Raw genomic sequence first — 19,044 nt, forward strand, 5'->3', positions numbered from 1 at the left:
TACAGCCACGTTTGCGAATGTGATTTGTAACTTTGATCCTCACCCGTGTATCGATCGTTACATTTTATTGTGCAATTTTATTGAGGGATAGTTTGTTGTGTTGGTGTGGTCTGGGACTGTTTTTGTTGTTTTGCTGCCTTGCCCAAGATAGCATTTGTATTGAAAAATTGCCATTATTTTATGTACTTATGCAATTTGTACTTATATACTTTATTTATTTTCAGTGACCTGCTTGCTTTTCCTACACTTTTCACTCCTATCGTTAATTGTTTAAATGTTGTTGTAACTTTATGATCTGCCCCTACTGGACGTCTGTGAAAAATAGCTTCATAGCTCATCGGATATCCCCAGGATGCATAACAATTATGATTCTGAGTGGAGTGTGTCTCGTATAAATAGGCCTTATGTTAATTTATCTCATGGCGGTGTTGATTCCTGTTGTTTTAAATATGTACTAGCAGAAGTACCCGGCGTTGCCCGGGTGAAAAATATATTTCTTAATAACCTTACATATATACACAGATGGGCTGCTACCCCTGCCCCCTCCCCCCAGCCACGATCTCCTCGGCCGCTGTGCAGTAATATGTACGGCCTATAGTGTGGTGGGGTGTCGAGGCCTAGTACCGTGCAGAGCCTCCGGCCTCGCCTAAATTGCCCACCCGGCTGAGGCTGGGTACTGGGGCCGTTACCCCCCCCCCCCCCCCGCGCTACAATAATACTGTCTAATCGCTATAATTTTATTATCTACCGACCCTATAATAGTAATTGCACACATTGGGGTGGGGGGGGGAGTGAAGAGGACGTGAAACTTTGATGAATTTACCTCAGAGTCGCGTGTTAATGCGTGCGCATATTTTTAACGGGAATTAAAAATGGCGTCCACCCCGCAGCGAATGCGTCGCTACCCGTTGCCAGGGGCAACCGCCGTGGAAAACCAAACGGACCAATCGTGTCTCGCAAATCCCTTACATTTCGTCCAATGAAACTGCGTATGGTCCGGCGACACACAGACAGACAGACACACACACAGACAGACAGACAGATTTGCGATTTTATATATATAGATGATGATATAAAAGGCTCTTGGTCTTGTGTCCACCCTTCTTGCACATCAGACCCTCACACACCCAGAGCTGATAATCGTTCCACTCTGCTGTTTTTTTTACTATACTTGACCCTATCGGTCAGTGTAGGTTAGTGAAGGGAGGGGCACATGGCCATTTCAGATGACACTCACCGCTAATGTTAGCCATTGCAAAGAATTAAACTCGGGTCACCGGGTTCATAGTGGAGTGCGCCGATCACTGCACCACTTTCACAAATGTGAATATAAATGATCCAGTTCACGTACTGCAGAATTTTACCTTTTCGTGACAATTTTGGCGAAAATTAATCGAAGAGAATCTGAAATTCAGCTGAGCTTCTGAATCGAAAATGGAATCTGATCAAATCCTTCAATCTATACATGCTCACTGGGCTTTCAGACCTCAACAGTCTGGGCTTCACCAAGTGCCCTGTAGAGAATTGTGAATGTTCTCCATAGGCTGCTTCAACAAAGACAATGGTAAAAGGTCACTTCCCGTCAGATCACTCAAACAGAACGAAATTTTACCACCTCCAATCTTGATGAAATTGACAGTCGTAGGTTCCATAGAGACATTATGAAGGGCACTGGGGTCAAATTGCTTGGGGGTTATGGGTCATTGAATCTTCTGCCACCTAAGGGAGTCGTGTCCAGTGGTACTGGGGAAGCCATCTAGTTATCATACTCTATAACTTCTGCGACAGATCAAGGGTTATTACCATTCTAGATTTAAAGTTTTCGTGACTGCAATGATCCATACTCTTTGGTTCTTTCGGTAAAGTCACGTAGGTAAAAAAATGATAATAATAATAATAAATAAAAATAAAATAAAAATAACTAACATCACCTAGGACAGCGACAGCAAGAAATAATCAGCAAATTATTGTTTATACAACAAATGAATAATTAATGGTATGGTTAATATCTTTGGAGGCAAAGAAGTTCCTAGCTTTATTTTTCGCTAGACATGTTCCCACAATTTTATAAAATCATAGTTGGGACATTGGTCAGGGTCAAGGCTACCAAATTTGCTGCAAATAACTCGACTTTTTAAACGAGTCTTATATTTTATAGGGTTTGAAAAGCCTGAATGAGAACTTTCTAATGATATCTTAGTTTTATTTCTAGCGCCAAACATAAGGGAGCTATATTTGTTGAACTTGACCCCTTGGAACCCCCAAAAAGGCAAAATCTTTAATGACCTACAACTTAGAAGCAGTTTGACCCACTGATTCCAATTCGGAATTGTATCATGTCTCTATTGTACCTACGACTATGCCATGATTTCATCAAGATTGCAGGTGGTCAGATGTCAAGCCCGAGCGATTTGACGTAAAAATACCCACAGCACGTCAACTTCCCACTGGTGAAAACTACATGGAGGAAAAGTTCCACGGCGGGGCACCAAGGGGATATTGCAGGGATTGTTGATGGTGCGTAACAAACAACCGTCCTTCTGTATAATAACGAAAGTAGTGATAACGCAATCCATAACGCACACAATATTTCACAGACATACAAGACCGTGACTCATGAGGTGCGGATAACTGTATAAACTTGCCTGCAGCCCGATCCCCTCCTTAATATTCACTCCTCGCTCGAAGTCCACCTCCATTCTCTTCTCCTGTTCCCTTCTGTGCTACTCCCCCCCCGCTTCCCTGCACTTGCTCAGCTGTGTAAGCTCCTCCTTTCTCTTTGTATATCGTGACTGCGGACTGCAGATAAATGTGTTACTACCCTTTTAATCGTTTTGCTGTTCTCTGCCAGCCATATTGATTTTTAGTAAAACCATCCTAAATAAAAAAAATACCCACAGCTGGCGTATGCTTACTATATTCATAGATCCCCAGTGACACTTGCATATATCTGGTGACATCTAGATTGCGACGAGGCTGGCTGTGACACGGTGGGTAGAATGGTTCATTTGCAGAGGGAAATTCCTTAACTGGATTTTATCATAGTATTACCGAATGACAAATTACCGGGCATTATTATGCGTGCAAGATTTGTTATGTTAACCGCATTTCATTCACTGCTAAATACAATACATAATTCAATTATATTGCTACTTGAGGTGTAATGTTAATTATGAGTTGTTTTTAGCTGCAGTTGAGCTTATTGGCTACTGTACCACAGCGCGATTTGTAAGGCAGCAGCAGCAGGAGGCACAGACCGTGCCGTGAATCGTGAATCAGCGCTGTGTGCTTCACAGTTCTGATTCAGAGTCAACATCAGAGTTGTTGATTGTGGGTAATAACAGAATGGCTTCCAATTCAGATAAACATCTCCATCCCAGAGATTAGGGCCTGGGGAAAAAAAACATCCTCCACGAGCACCAGCTTTATTATTTTAACCACGTTTTTTGTACGAATCTTGATTTCTTAACCAAGTTTGAATTTTTCTCAATTTTATTTTACGTATTTTTTAAAATTTAGTTTGAAGAGATAGTACTTCTATACTTCTCAACGAGTTTTTTCAGTTCATTCTACAAGACATAAAATTGCACGCAGCCTTAAAATAAAAAATTTCGTCAGTGACTTTTTGCAAAATGGCCCTTTTTAAAATAGCATATGAGATGCGTTTGTGTTGCATATACCAGTGAATATGCTTTTGTGTGTTATGAAAAGGGGGAATTGCCTGATACGTTGCCTATTCTTGATTTTATTTTAAAGCCACAGCATTATTCACAAATGTGTTGAGTCTTTTGTTAATTGTGCTTGTGCACCACTAGCAACAAAGCATCTACTTGACATTATTGGGTGCATTAAACATAACTCGCTAAAACTTGAGATTCATCCTGTGTAGGGCTAAAAGAAATGCACTGAGCATAATATCCATCAGATGTGTCCACTTCAGGTGGTAGGTGTCTCAAAACATCGGTGTGTTCTGTACTGATGTCCCCCAACGCCTGGAATTCCATCGCTTCAAAACATTCCTTGGTTATTCTGCCTCTAAGTCACAATGTGTTGCCGAGCTGTCAATTCTTTATGTAGGTTGGAACTTCTTTCGCATCTACGTGACCAACCGTGCCAATCGGAGATAACTTCACCCGCAATTGCATTTTATATATATGCTCGTCTGTTTACATATTACAGTTGTACAATAGTCCTGGTCTCTTGAATTCTAACTTGGTTAAACAAAATAAACTGGAACTTTTTTGCCCATCATATACATTTTATGTTTTAAAAATGAGCCCATCATGATTATGAGTTCCATCATCATTGTTAGATCCATCATCATAAAGTGTATTGATGTCATGAAGGGTGTCACATCAGAGTTAAGCAGCTTACGCGAGACGCTCACTGCCCAACTCTATGAAAGGAAATCGAAGGCCACGGCTTGGCTATGGCACAGCCTGGCCAGAGCCAAGTCTTGACTAAGACTACGGCCCTTAATGTTACCAGCCTACATGCGGAATTGCAAAGAAAAAAAACTGAGTGGCAGAGACGAACGGAGATGCAGACAGACAAACAGTTAAGGAGGGACAAAGTTGCGGAAATAAATGGAGAGACAAATGGATGCAGAGACAACAGAGATGCAGAAAGGCAAGTGGAGATGCAGAGACAATAAGTAATATTTAAAAAAAACTTTTAAAAAAACACGCTTTTATGAAATGAAATGTACTAGTAATGGCAGAACTCCACGACTCCATGAAGTGCCCCCGAAGCTTGCCATAACGTAAGGGACCGTGGCCAATTACAGCCAACGTCAGTTGAGCGTGGACAATTAGACCCAAGCCGAAACATAACATATAAAAAAGAATGTTGATAAATATATATTTTTAATGATAGAATATAGTATTGTCATCAGTATGACATAAGTATACCAAGTTTGCAGTTGATACCACATTGAGAAGTGGGTTAAAATTGAGTTAAAAGATTTGAGGATACAACAACGACAACAGCAGACAGTGAGTTAAAAGAAAGCATGTAAAAAGAGTGATCAACAAAACAGTTGCAGAGAGACAAACATAGATGCAGATAGACTAATACAGACGGGGATACAAACTGAGAGGCAGAGAGACAAATACAGATATATAATTAGGGACAAATGTCGATGCAGGCCAGGCGGCTTAGAAGTGTGCAGCATTTACAAATAAAATCTGGCATGCACCATGCCACAGCTTACAGGAGGAATTAAGACATTTCCATTAGAGATCCAAATATCCACCCAAACAGATTATGGGTGTTCCATGAACCGTAGAGGTGCTGCCAATGTTAGGATTTGCAGATCATTAGAGTGTAGATTATTCGAGTTCTACTGTGTTACCAATCAGGTGAAGGAGGTATCAAAGAAGCTTGGTTTTATATTTCATGCCCAAGCCATCTTTAACACTGAACAACTGCTAATACAACACAAGGCACACATCTGTCTGACGGTGAAAGACTATATCATAACTAAGGTGCTCTTTATGCCAGGATGTCAAAAGTGCTTACCATCACATCTGATAAATTTTGACCATGGTGCCGGCATGCCTTCTTATTTCAAACGATATCAGGGGATCTTTAACGTCCACTGTGAAGCAGATGACATGCAATTTACTGTAAACATGGCGGCCTACCGGATTCAAATTGCGGACGTCGGCAACAATCAGCAAATGCGCTACCGCTTGTTGCAGGTACAACGGCCACATTTCCAACTCATCTTGAGTGGTTCAGACAAGGCGTGCAACGCGGTGTTTGCATGTGCATGCAAGGCTTGATGCGAGTAGCGACTTCCTGTTTGTGAGCGCACCGTTGTATGTACATTGCATCTATACGTCATTTCTATCTTTTGCATTGTGGTACCTTGATGAAGTATGTATTGTTATTTGTGCATTATGAAGCGATTAGGTCAAGTCGTTATTACGTACTGTTTCTGGATTGTCTATTTTGTTTTATGTTTTATATCATTAGTATGGTAATTCATGTACGGAATATGTATTTTAATCACAATTCCATTCTTGGCATGCTCTTGCAATCAATGGAATTGGTGTGGAGTGGGTGCTGCAGAGAGCCATCATGGCACTCAGGCAAGAAAGGATGGCCCACGGGGCCTGAACGGCAAAGTGGAATTGCCTTTGGAACTTATGGTTCATGCCTAGTGTGCAAGATTGGCCTCATTCCATCCGACTTCAGAGGGCCTTGTAGAGCGTACATTTCTCCACAGGCGCTATCCAGTTTGATAGGAGAGGCACTATGGGCTTATGAGCATGAGTTTATCCACGCATTTCACTCCTTTTATCCAAACAGTAGAACATGCAAACAGTAAAACTATTTACCTCCAGGTCACTTCTCTTATCTGAATTAAGGCTCAAAACTTTCGGCAAAACTACTTCCTGGCCATATGCACAATGCAAACAATACCGTAGAATGATATAATAAATTATTGCATGGTCAAAATGTGTATCCTGAGCCATAATAATGTATTGAAATACTGGAGGTTGAGTGATTACATTCTTTCATGTGAGGGACGTTAGCCCAGCAGTAGTTGGCAGAGAAAGAGGTGGGCAGTGGGCGAGGGACAAGGGGAGGAGACGGCTCTCATGAAGCACAGACACCTGGAGAAACAGAAGACGAAGATAGAGACATATGGCATGATACTAAACACTAGACTCATGGAGACAAGGAAACAAACACAAAGATAAAAGGGCACAGATATGGTGGCAGAGACAGAGACACGGTGAGAGACAGAGACACGGAGAGAGACATAGGCAGATATGCAAAAATACGTGGAGATACGCAGAGAGAAACACGAAGATATGGAAACACTCGCCACTCTGTTACCAATGGTGGTGCTGCATACAGTACTTGTGTTTTTTCCCATTGATTTTAGCAGAGGCAGCGCCTATGGTAAAAAAAAAAACATTGGAGTTTTGTTTCTCAGCAAAAGCATAGATTCCACAATTATTCTAAGTTATATATTGTGTTACACGCTGCATGTTTAATGTAATGTATGTTATTGTAACAGAGTAAGAAACATTGCCCGCATGTCACCAGTAAAGTGGAATGAGCTCTTGAGCTTGAACACAGCTGGGAATTGTTTCTGGCGAGGCTTAACAAATGTGGGAAAACTGGCATGCACATGAGTCAAGAACTGGGCTAATCAGTTTAATAGCCTGATTTACAGATTCATGTCACGTGTGCTTCTTGTGCTTGGCCTTGATTGGCCATTAGTGCACATGCCACCCTAACGGGTAGGTTAAGTAGGTGCTTGCCCCACCTACTCTTATAACTAAATAAAAGGTAGACTGTAGCTCATAGAAAACACGAGCACTGAGGGAGTTGACTTCAAGCTGCCCAAGACTACCAGAGCGATTACATGCATCTGCATGAGGCTGCTGGAGCTGATGCAAGTGCAGTACAACTCCAAATACCCGCACTCCAGTAATCCACAAATCACAGCATTCACAGCGCTCCTGCGGTTCACAGCAACTCCCATAATCCACAAAGGCGAAGATCAGCAAATCCACGAGTTTTGTGCGGATTTTCCGATCTCTTCCGGGAACGGAAAAAAACTATAATAATCCACCGAAAGGCCATGGATTATTAGCAGCTAATTCCTCCGACAATCCGCAAGACACCCCAAACGAATTATTTTTCAGGACACCGCAATTATTTTTCAACAAAAGCGTGATTAAAAGCAGCCATGTCTGCCAATTCACCAGCATTACTTCAAGCAAGCCTGACTGCTGGAGATACCGAGTGTCAAGATCAGTCCAGAGCTTGCTTGTGTTTGAACCAATGCTGCTGAAATGATGCACTCCCAGAAGGCCGTGTGACTCATGTAATGTGTAAAACATGTAAGTAGTATATTAAAAAAAACAATATCACTTGTTTTTACATGGAGGGTCAGATATGTGGAGTATTGTCTGCTTTTTATTTTGTTACAGAGAAAGAAGAACGAGGCAGGTGATGTAGGAATGTTTCCGAGGAACTTGATTCAGGCTATGAATTATTTGGAAGAATAAAGGTATTGCAGCTAGACACATTTGATGATTGTATGATACTTAGTACTGTGTATGACATAACACAAATCATAACCATTTATCAAAATGGAATAGCTGCACTGAGATTACATGAAGTACCAAAAAATACTAATTAAAAGGGGAGTCCCTTTCTCCAAAGCTATTCACAGTGGCATTAGAAGATAATTTGTGAATTAAATTAGAGAAACAAATGCCGACACATTAATGGAGAAAACATTAACCGTGTCAGATTTCTCATGACACAGTCACGAGGACGTCCTTTTGAGAATGATCTGCAGAAAATGTTTGAAGAAATTAGTGGAGGCGGATGCAACGTTGGGCCTCCGCAAAACAGAGGTCATGTGCAACAAGTTCACAAAACAAATGGAGATAGAGGTCAGAAGGACAAAACTGGGAAACACAGTTGAACATGTGCACCTGGGACAGCTGTGGAAAGTGACCAAAATTAAAACTTTTAAATAAATAGGCAAACAAGAGAGGGTTGGAGTGCTTCAAGAAAGCTAAGTTGGTAATGAAAAGTAAGGATAGCAACGTGGCTGAAAAAGAAGAAAGCTTTTCATCAATGCATACTACTTGCTGATCATCTCGAGATACAAACATACGTAGGACGATGTAATCATACAAAGTTCAACACTTCTGACATTTGTGGGGGGCCCAAATGTAATGTTGGTTTTCAGATTTTAGAATCAAAGTGCATCTGTAATGAGATGGTATCCACCATGTGCAGCTTATTTTTGTTCTTAAAATATATTCACATTATAAATAAGTTACTATTTCCAGTAGACAATATATTAGCATGCAGGGCAAATACAGCATTTAACCCACCCTGTATAAATGACAAATACATTTCTACCCTGTTCGCAAGTAAGCACGTTTTTGAAATAAGTATACATGGGCCTTTCCCATAGATCTTCCAATTAACTTTCATTTACTAATGTTAATGTAAAGTTAATTGGAAGTCGAGTAATAAGCACTGCTAGAGTACTGAAATTTTGACTTTCTAGCCTTTTCAAACCATCATTATAATTTATATCAGTCTGCGATGGTATTACGGACGATGATGGTGATATACTTTTGGCATGGGCGTGGAAATGGCCTAGCAGTAGAGGGTGCGCTGGTTGTTTCCAAGGTTCATGGTCAGAATCCAGTGTCCACCCTGATTATTACTGCAGGTGTGAGGACCGTAATAATACGACGTTCCGTCTGTTTGACGGCAGACGTTTAAGCTCCCTTGACGACACACGCAAGATTAGGCCATTGTGTGCCGGTGTGAGGGTCTAAATTTGCCAAATTCGATCATTATTCGATTAGAATCATAGCAATCATAGCCCCTTAATGGCAGACTAATGCTCCAGGTATCTTTGCAAATGAGACTATCCTGGTTTCTTGAGTTCTCATCTGGTTTAACAAAATAAACTTGAACTTGGTACAATTAATTATAAAAAAGAAACCTTTAATTATGCATTTTTTTGCGGTTCGTTCTGCAAATGATTTATTTTGGTGTACTGTTTCCAACTGGGAGTGTCCAATTGTATATTTCTTGGAACATGAAAAAGCGAGAAATAATTACCACTCTAAAACAATCAAAGTGAATCTATAACACTCGAATGTTAATAAAAATGCATGGATACGAACATTTCATTGAATGATTTAGAAAAAAAAGCCCAATTTGAAATTAAACTGCAACATTAACCTGAATTTATATTTCAGCACCGAGTCTCAAATACAGTACGGTATTCTACATTTCAGAGGCCCACGGAAAATGTATGTCTTTGATGGAACTCCCCGAAACCAGCTGTTGGATATCACATTGCAAAAATCTAAGGCACCAAACGATTTGTAATTCTGTGCAGTTGTTGTTTTGCTCGTGTGTGTGTGTATTCCAGAATATAGAACTGCACAGTATTCCAACCTTTAAGTTTTGTACAATCAAATGCACAGGGAAATTTGCATACGTTTGAAATTGTACGTATGGAATGTACTTAGAATAGCACTGCCATTTTTGTGCAATTGCAACAAACTTGGAAGTGATAAATAATACAGAGCTTGCAATAACAGCACTGTATTCCGACTTATACTTTATAATGTAGACAAACGTATTATTGCTATATTTTCATTACACAAATTAACTGCTTAGAGATACGTAGAGCTTAACTATTGGCTATCCCGTCTTTCGGATGGAGTGATGTCAACACTCACGTGACCCTCATCTGACCTTCAATTGACACTCGCTCGATTATCACCGGTCACCTGACACTCTCCACCTCAACTGACACTCAAAACCCACCACACACACCACGAACCTACGAGTACTAACTGAGACGGTATAGGTGGCATTAAGTACACAGAATATAACCGTGTGCTTCATCCAGCAACACAACTCCCACAACTGGTCTGAAGGTCAGAATCAATAGCATAGGCTCCGGGATTTATTCAGGATTGTATGTTTTACGGCCTCACTGGGCCATATGTTATGTAAATTACCCAAATAAACGTGGTAAATCACTGATGGCCTGACAGACACATGAAGTTCTAAATACACCCACGCGGTTTACCAATATTGTTGTACAGGGAAATTGAGTTTTAAGGTCCATACGGCATACAGCCGTTTCAATACGGGCAACATTTTTTGTCTATTTGTTTTGTGTTTCTCCCTTGTGATGGGACTTGGTAGGATGAACGTAGAGATTCATAAGGGGCACAAGATGACCAATAAGGTCTGAATTGGTCCGTAATAAGGTAGGCACTGATAAGGGGTTGACATGTATGTTATTTGTTTTGTGTTTCTCCCTTGTGATGGGACTTTGTAGGATGAACGTAGAGATTCATAAGGGGCACAAGATGACCAATAAGGTCTGAATTGGTCTGCAATAAGGTAGGCACTGATAAGGGGTTGACAGGTATGTGCACTGCAAGTCAGCGCATCCAATGGCCAGGATGAATCGTCTCCACCATGCTCACTCCCTGTTGGCTATTACACATTCGGGCCCTGCACCTCAAACTGACGTCCCTACCTTTCCCCTGTTGGCTACACTCACCGCCAGGCTGATCCTCACTATCCAGATGACACCACTCACCATCGCAAAGACTCGATCCTCACCAATGACAAGGGAAAACTCACCACTTACCAGACACATTCACATTCAACGAGCACTTGCACAGCGCGTTTCACGCAGCAGGCCACGCAAATACTTCGGGAGCGGCCGGCCGCGGCTTTTTGCATCTTATTAAAAGATCCACGCCGTACAAGGTCCAGATTCAATCCAGAGTATTGCCAGGTTCTTACAACGGGAATGAACCCTGCCTGGATGATGTACGATGCATATTGCTCAATCAAGGGCAGTGACAGACGGACAGATGGAGTTGCGTCCATTTCGTACCGCTAATTCAGCTTTATATGCAATGTACTGCAGTTCAATTTGTTCGGGTACAGAGGTCATGCATTCACAATATTCAATGCGCAGATTGTACATCGTGTATCTTTCGCACATTGATAAATGGTGAAATGTGACCTTTGTGAAATGTGACCTTTGTAAAAGGCGTGTTATTTTGAGCGCACCCAACACAGGACACTGAGATCGTGGAGTGGGCGAGGTGATGAGCGAGGAGAACCGCGAGTACCTGGATCTCCCTGGCGTGGTACGCGACGACCAATCCGAGCAGAATGATGGTCGATAACGTGATAAGGCATTTCAGAGCTAAAGAATAATGCGACTCCTGCAAGCGCACACAATGTGGACCACGGGGACACATCTCATCACTGCTCTTAGCGCAACCCGGCGCACACAGCGAGGCGACAAAGACAAAGACCCCCCCCCCCCACCGTGTAGCCTTCACAGACTGTAGGGGCAAGTGCTGTTGGGCGAGCACCTATAAAGGCCGGCACATGGCACACGAGTAGGATGGGTGGCCAACACCTCGCCCGGCCGCCTTTGTCTCCCTCGTGGCGATGTTTTACTACGCACCGCACCGGGGTGCACATTTGAGGCGGAGTCGACCTAGGGGAGGTCCGGGACCGGTTACAAATGATCGGTGTTGGCCGTGATCGGTGGCCAGGTGTCGTAGCGCACGCAGACGATTGCGCTCGCCGTGAATGCGCATTCCTGCACGGGTGGATCTCTGTATGAACAGACGCAAGGGATCAGCGAAACGCCACTGCACCAATTCTCTAATGTGCCGTGCGAGTGAGGCAATGCACACACACACAGACACCACCACGGTGAGAGGCGTCATGGCAATTCATCACCGGGGGGGGGGGGGGGACGTTCACGCCACGCGCTCGGAGGTCACCTGTGCGCACACGCAACACAACACACACAACACACAGCACAAGACGCACAACACACAACACACATAATACACACAATACAACACACGAGACGCAACACACACAGCACAAGACGCCACACACACAACACGCAACACAAGACGCACAACACACGCAACACGCACAACACACACCACACACAATACGTAACACACACTACACAAGACGCAACACACACACTACACAAGACGCAACACACACACACACAACACGCAACACACACAACACGCAACACACACAACACGCAACACACACAACACGCAACACACACAATACAACACACGAGACGCAACACACACAGCACAAGACGCAACACACACAGCACAAGACGCAACACACACAACACGCAACACAAGACGCACAACACGCAACACACACACAATACGTAACACAAGACACACAACACAAGACGCACAACACAACACAGCGACCTCTATACGCGCTCATCAGCATCATCATCAGCAGCATCAGCAGCATGCGCGCACACCGCGCCATGCCCCCCGCTCCGTGGTGGTGCTGTGGGACGACGACGACGACAAAAGTCGCTCAGTGAAGAGATCGGGGAGAGAGAGAGAGGGGAGAGAGAGGAGAGAGAGGAGAGAGAGAGGGGAGATCGGGACCAGACCGCCACCCCAGCACCTTGGTGTAGACGGCCCACGACAACTCCGTCTCGATCACCATCACCACGATGCCGAACATGCCGAAGATGAGCGCGTAGTCGCTCAACCTCTTGCGCTTCTCGAAGAGCGCCCGCCGGTGGCCGAGCTTGTAGCCGACGTTCTGATGCTTCTTCTTGCTCGACTTGTGTCCTCCTCCTCCTCCCTGCGAGCCTCCTCCTCCCCCGACACCGCCGGCAGCAGCCGACGACACCGCGCACCCAGCGCTCGGCTGCACCACCGAGCAGCTGAGCTCGGCACGGGAAGCCACCGTGGTGGTGGTGGCGGCAGCAGCAGCAGCCTCGGTTCCTCCTGCGGACACCGAAGCTGCCGCTGCTGCTGCTCCGGTGGCTCCCGTCCCCCCGGCCAGGGAGCCCGCGCTGGTCCCCGACGCCGTAGCGCAGTCCGAGTCGGCGTCGTGGAGGCTCCGTCGCGATGCGCTCAGGTGGCTCAGCGGCTTCATGACGCCGCCGTTGAAGCGGCAGCTGCTCATGGCGATCTCCGTGAATGGGTTACTGTCACGCCGCTGCTGCTGCTGCTGCTGTTGTCTGGTGCAGGGCGTCTGTCCGAACCCCGCATCGGTGCCCACGTTCAGCTGGCTCCCGTGCCTGGAGGCGGCGGGCGAAGGAGACGCGGCGCGTCCCGAACCTCCCGCAATGGCACCGCCACCACCGCCGCCGCATTCATAGCGGACGCGAACGTCCTGCCCCGACTCGCTGAAGTCGTAGAGCAGCAGCGGCTCTTCCATGCTGGCCGCCACCCGCTCTCCACCACCACCACCTCCTCCTCCTGCTGCTGCCGCCGCTGCTGCTGCTGCCTCCTCCTCGGCGTCGGCTCCAGCGCAACGCGCCGCTGCCTCCGCCCCCACGGGGCGGGCCCCCGCAGGCTCCGCCCCGTGCCGGTGCGGCCCGGAGCGGCGGCAGCGGCGGCGGTGGTGGCCGCCGCCACCACCACCGCCGCCACTGCCGCTGCTGGTAGCGGTGGTGGTGGTGGCGGTGGTGGCAGCGCCACCTGTGGAGTCGAAGCGACGCGTGCGGTTGGTGGGGCGCACGAGCACCACGGGCATGGCGCGGGTGGTGGGTGGTCGGGCCGGAGCCGCGCTGATCAGGATGACGGGGACGTGCCGAGTCTTGCCATGACCCCCTCGGTGGTGGCGGTAGTGGTGGTGGTGGGTCGACTGGGTCACAGGGCGTGCGGCCGCGGTGCCCACGCAGGGAGAAGCTTGCGTGGCCACGCAAACACCTGTGGCCGGTGAGAATGTTACCAAAGTCGAGCGAAAACGGGCGATACGGTCGACAAACAGTTTGCGTTGCACCTGCCGAAATGCCTGCAGTGTCACGTCTGGCTTAGTTATCCGACGTATGTGCAATGCGGCAACATTTATTTTAGGTTGTAAAAAAAATCAAGGAGAGGTAATGTCAAACCTGTTTTGGGGTTCTCAACGATGTTTTTCGTGACCGCATATTTCCCTTGAGACCACAGTTATTGCAAGCCGACCGCTCAGATTCAGTGTTCGTAAACAAATCAGGTGTAGGCCCACGCAAATATAATGAAGACAAAAGTCCGTTGTCATCTTGACAAATGTCGTTTGAATTACCATTTGTCACGGTAAGTCTATAGCCAGATGAAGGCCTCCCCAAACCATTGTCATCTCTGAGCAAAAACCAAACGGATGAATATTGAATACAAATACTATTGAAGGCAGAACATACGTCACCATATATCTACTGCTGGATCAAAACCTCCCAAAGTCGCCACATCGCACTGCCTTGCAATGTAACAAACAATTTAGCATCTGCACATGAGCTGATTCCATTGCTCCATCTCAATGGTGCATGTCATCTTGGGGGTTGTTCTCCGTTTATGCTAACACTTGCTATTGTCGAACATTCGCCATCCCAGCTCGCAATAATTCCTGCCCAATAAGTATTCATCTGTCCATAATTTGGATACTTTTGAGCTTTTCCATTTTCTTTGTCATTGTCCATATTTCTTATCCATGTCTGAGCAGGTAAAATACACGCAGCAGATGGCGACGGTTGAGTTTCACTGTTCGCCCTGGATGGATGAAAGTAGGGCATTGTTAAAAAGTGTTGTCCTCAAGTTATACAACGTGGCCCACAGACAGAGAAGCCTTGGGCAGATGATATCATTGATGGCAGGAAGACCATATGATGCCAAGTAGCTGTTGAAAGCTGTGCGATCTTTGGCGAAAATGTGGCCAACATCTTTCACCACAGATGTCCGGCAGTGAATGTTGAGACGTCTGACTCACGAGCCCACAAGAAAAATGCGCCACCACCACCACCGTGACCATTGTATTCCTATTATTCGTGATTAGTCGTGACTTTTTCCATAAGTGTTTGCGAAATGGCATCCCATTACCCGTGATTTTTCACAGATAACAGGAGTCACACGAATGATACACCCGAGTGTCCGCGGGTTATTTGTTAATTAAAAAACCGCTTTACACAAACGGTACTTCTGGTGATCATTCGCTCTACAAGACAACACTCACAGACAGAGACAACAAGACACGAAAACACAGAGCCATTCACACAGACATGGAGATGCACGGAGACAGACAAAATACAAAGATCCCCCGTATTATAGCCTTAACAGACTGTTGGGGCAAGTGCTGTTAGCGAGCACCTATGAAGGCCGGCACGGCACACGAGGGGTTGGGTGGTCTGCACCACGCCCGGTCGCATTTGTCTCCCAAGTGGCAATGTTTTTACACATCGCACTCGGTACTCAATTGAGGCTGAGTCGACCTAGGGGAGGCCCAGGACCAGTCCAGATAATCGTTACTGGTGTTGGCCGTGAGGGACAGACAAAACAAAGCCACACACACACACGGAGATACCCACATACGCACAGAAAAACACAGAGACGGAGACATATAACTACACAGGCACACATGAAGATACAGATACACACACCCACTGCGCTTAAAAGACCGACCCCCAACATCTACTGAAACGGGACTTATATTCACGATGCTTTCGCGGATAAGAGGAGTCACGAGGTATGGGCCCCTAACATTACCGCAGATAAGAGGTGTTCTGAACATTATTGGTAAAGCACATATACATATTAACGATAGGCAAGGCAATTGCAGTAGAGTAGTTAAATGTGCTAACTCACCCATGCTCATTTATATTGGCAATTCTGAGCCATAAATGGAAATTATAAATAGACATGGCGAAAATCAGTTATATCATAATAACAACCTATTTCCCACAATGTATTAACACGTATTTGATTCATTTGGAAAGGTTGTTTGAGTTAAGTCCAATAAGTATTTTGAATTCACAACCTGATTTTGAGTCAGGCTTTGCCACAGTGGCTTTTGAAGGAATATAAGCCAATAGGCAGGTTTCTTATTGTCATGCTTCCTAATTTTGGAGGAATTATGGCAGTTTTCTTGCACATTTTTTTTTACCATTAATTGCACACAGGCTCAATCCATACTTGAGGAATCGTTCAAATTGGAGATGAGCTCGATCTAGAGCAGTGCCTAGTAACTGCCGAAACCCTCCACAAACGGTATAACTTTCTGCCAGTGGGAATCACATCAATTGTATGGATGTGTGTGTGGCCTGAGGGTATGGTGGCCCACGCCAACCTATCCACGTAGCGATGTGTAGCTACCATCCATCATTCCACAACTGTGCACCCTGCAACACAGAGTAACATCTATTCTTACAATAATAATTGAGGTGTGTATTTAACATGAGAAAATTTTGAATTAGTGAATCATCACATATTGTGTAATCTAGAAGAACAATTCAGTTAATAAGCAGATGAACCTACAGTATATACATTAATAAATAAGATACTGTAACTCTGCAGGAAATGCAGAATTTCTTTTTTTTTCAAACAGCAGATGGCAGCATTTGCAAAATAAAAATGTCGCAGTGGCATTAGAGTGTGAATGAGTCAAGGGCAACGCAGTCGTAACACTTGTTCTCACAGCAAGAAGAATATAGGTTTAATTCCCGACTCGAACGACTTATGTGCGGAGTTTTTATGTTCTACTCTTGTACTGCATGGATTTCCTATGGGTTCTCCGGGTTTCTGCCATAAGAAACAACAAAAAAACATACAATGGAGAGTAACTGGTATTGGCCAAACATGGATATGCTGAAAACTCGCTCAATTGGAATCACAAATAGCAACATCGGCCTCTCTTGTTAAAACTTAGCAGGGTCCTCCTGAAAACGTCTTGAGACTCTTTGTGTAAACAAGCGTAATAAATAGTGTTTTCATTATCAGTCACGGTCATTCCACTGCTGAATGAAGGTCTGTCTCCCCACGAAGCCTAAACCTCTTACGATCATGCCGTATACAATAAATCACATAGCATCACTACATCTCTTCGATGAACGTTTTCTCCAATTAGCACGGTTCGCCACGTACGGTGCGAAATAAGTTCAACACACATATTCTCCGACGTATTCCATTTCCAGAGACAAAAAAAAATTCCACGGTTTGCGCTCGTTACTATCTTCATACCCAAACTCATGGAATGCCGGCACTTCAAAAATGTCCTTCAACATGCATCACTATTAGATTATAAGCTGGCGATTATTTTACGACAATTTAATTTGAGATATTTTTTCCAATCGTCTGTTTACACACGAGTACAATTGTAACGCTATCTATGATTGTTCTGCTCCAAGCGCGATTGCGGGCATCGTGATGCAGCCCCGCCACTGTCTTCACCTACCCTGATAGCGATGGCCGTGGCAATATTTCATTTCAGAATCATCATCTGCTAGGAAGTGATGGAATCTGGTTTTTAATAACCCCACCAAAATAAAAAAAAAACTGTTATTACAAACCATACATTTTGTTTTAGAGTGTATTATTGCTGGATTGATACAGCATGAACAATCCAAGAAGTACGTGATGAAACGACAAACGATATACAGAAACAGAATAAACATGAACTGTAGATTCTGAATATTGTGCTACTGAATGCCCCACAAAGCAGCTGGAGAAGAGAAATCGTTTTTCTAATAAAAAAATACTTGTCGATCAATTGTTTTGTTGTGTTTATTTTTCATATGATTCTTTCAACGTGACTTGTCTAATGAAGATAAAATTTTAAATTGTTCATAATCGAAACCGCTGCAACACAGTCTAATTTGTGCCTCGGGGAGGTCTTGGGGCGGCTGTGAAGGTGTCCGAGTGAGAGATTTCCCTTCATTCATTGCGATGAGCTTCGCATTTTCGCCACGCCGCTTGAGACCCATTGAGAGCTGTGAATAGGGCGCCCATGGCTGTAATGAGATACGATGTCACGACGCGAGGTCGCACCGTGCAACTATAGAGCAGCTCACGGCTTTTTGCAGTGTCAAAGGGGCTGTGTAGTGTGGACTTGAGGGTCATGGGGACAGCATTTGAGTGCTTTGTTGTTTTGTTGTCGTATTGTTTATAAATGCCTACCGTTGGTAGAAAAGACGGTTATGTCACTTTCACGGGAAAGCCAATAACATGACGAGGTTTTTCTTAATTACAACACCATATTCTCACAGAGGTCAATCACAACAGCCCCGCCTAGTTGAAATGTCACGAGCCGTCACTGACCGAATGTGAATAAAAAACTTTAGGATACCAGCACATGGACATATTGCATATAAGAATAAAGGTCTTAAACTAACCAATAAATATGCAACAATTCACACACCTTCTTAAACGCAAAACGATTAATAATAGCTATTCACACTGATAACTATTTCGTTCAAACCTAACCACCAATCATGAACCACACAGCACGAACTATTTTCGTACTAACCACCTCACACCATTTTTCGATTTAAAGCTTTCGTGACTGCAGGGATTCATCTTCTTGGTTCTTTCGGTAAAGTCACAGACCTGGTCTTCACCTGAGGACGGCTGCTTGCGTTGTGACCGAAACGTCGTGAGAATTATTTTATTCTATTTTATTTTTATTATTTTATTACTTCCCTTCTACGTGACTTTACCGAAAGAACCAAGAAAA

The 19,044-nt window shown here is 44.5% G+C and overlaps 1 protein-coding gene across 1 annotated transcript in view; it reads right to left on the reverse strand.

Moving 5' to 3' along the window:
• LOC144736461 (small conductance calcium-activated potassium channel protein 2-like) overlaps window positions 1–13,816 on the reverse strand; it is a 49,808-nt gene extending 35,992 nt beyond the window's left edge. Inside the window, exons 1-2 of the mRNA XM_078619026.1 lie at window positions 13,018–13,816; window positions 11,673–11,768 (exon numbers count right to left, since the gene is read on the reverse strand). Coding sequence (XP_078475152.1) covers window positions 11,673–11,768; window positions 13,018–13,782 — 861 coding nt within the window. The 5' untranslated portion in view covers window positions 13,783–13,816. The remainder of the gene's footprint in view (window positions 1–11,672; window positions 11,769–13,017) is intronic.
• Window positions 13,817–19,044: the final 5,228 nt, after the last annotated feature.

Source organism: Lampetra planeri, chromosome 3 (genome assembly GCF_965212315.1).
Source record: "Lampetra planeri chromosome 3, kcLamPlan1.2.h2, whole genome shotgun sequence".
Taxonomy (NCBI): Eukaryota; Metazoa; Chordata; class Hyperoartia; order Petromyzontiformes; family Petromyzontidae; genus Lampetra; species Lampetra planeri.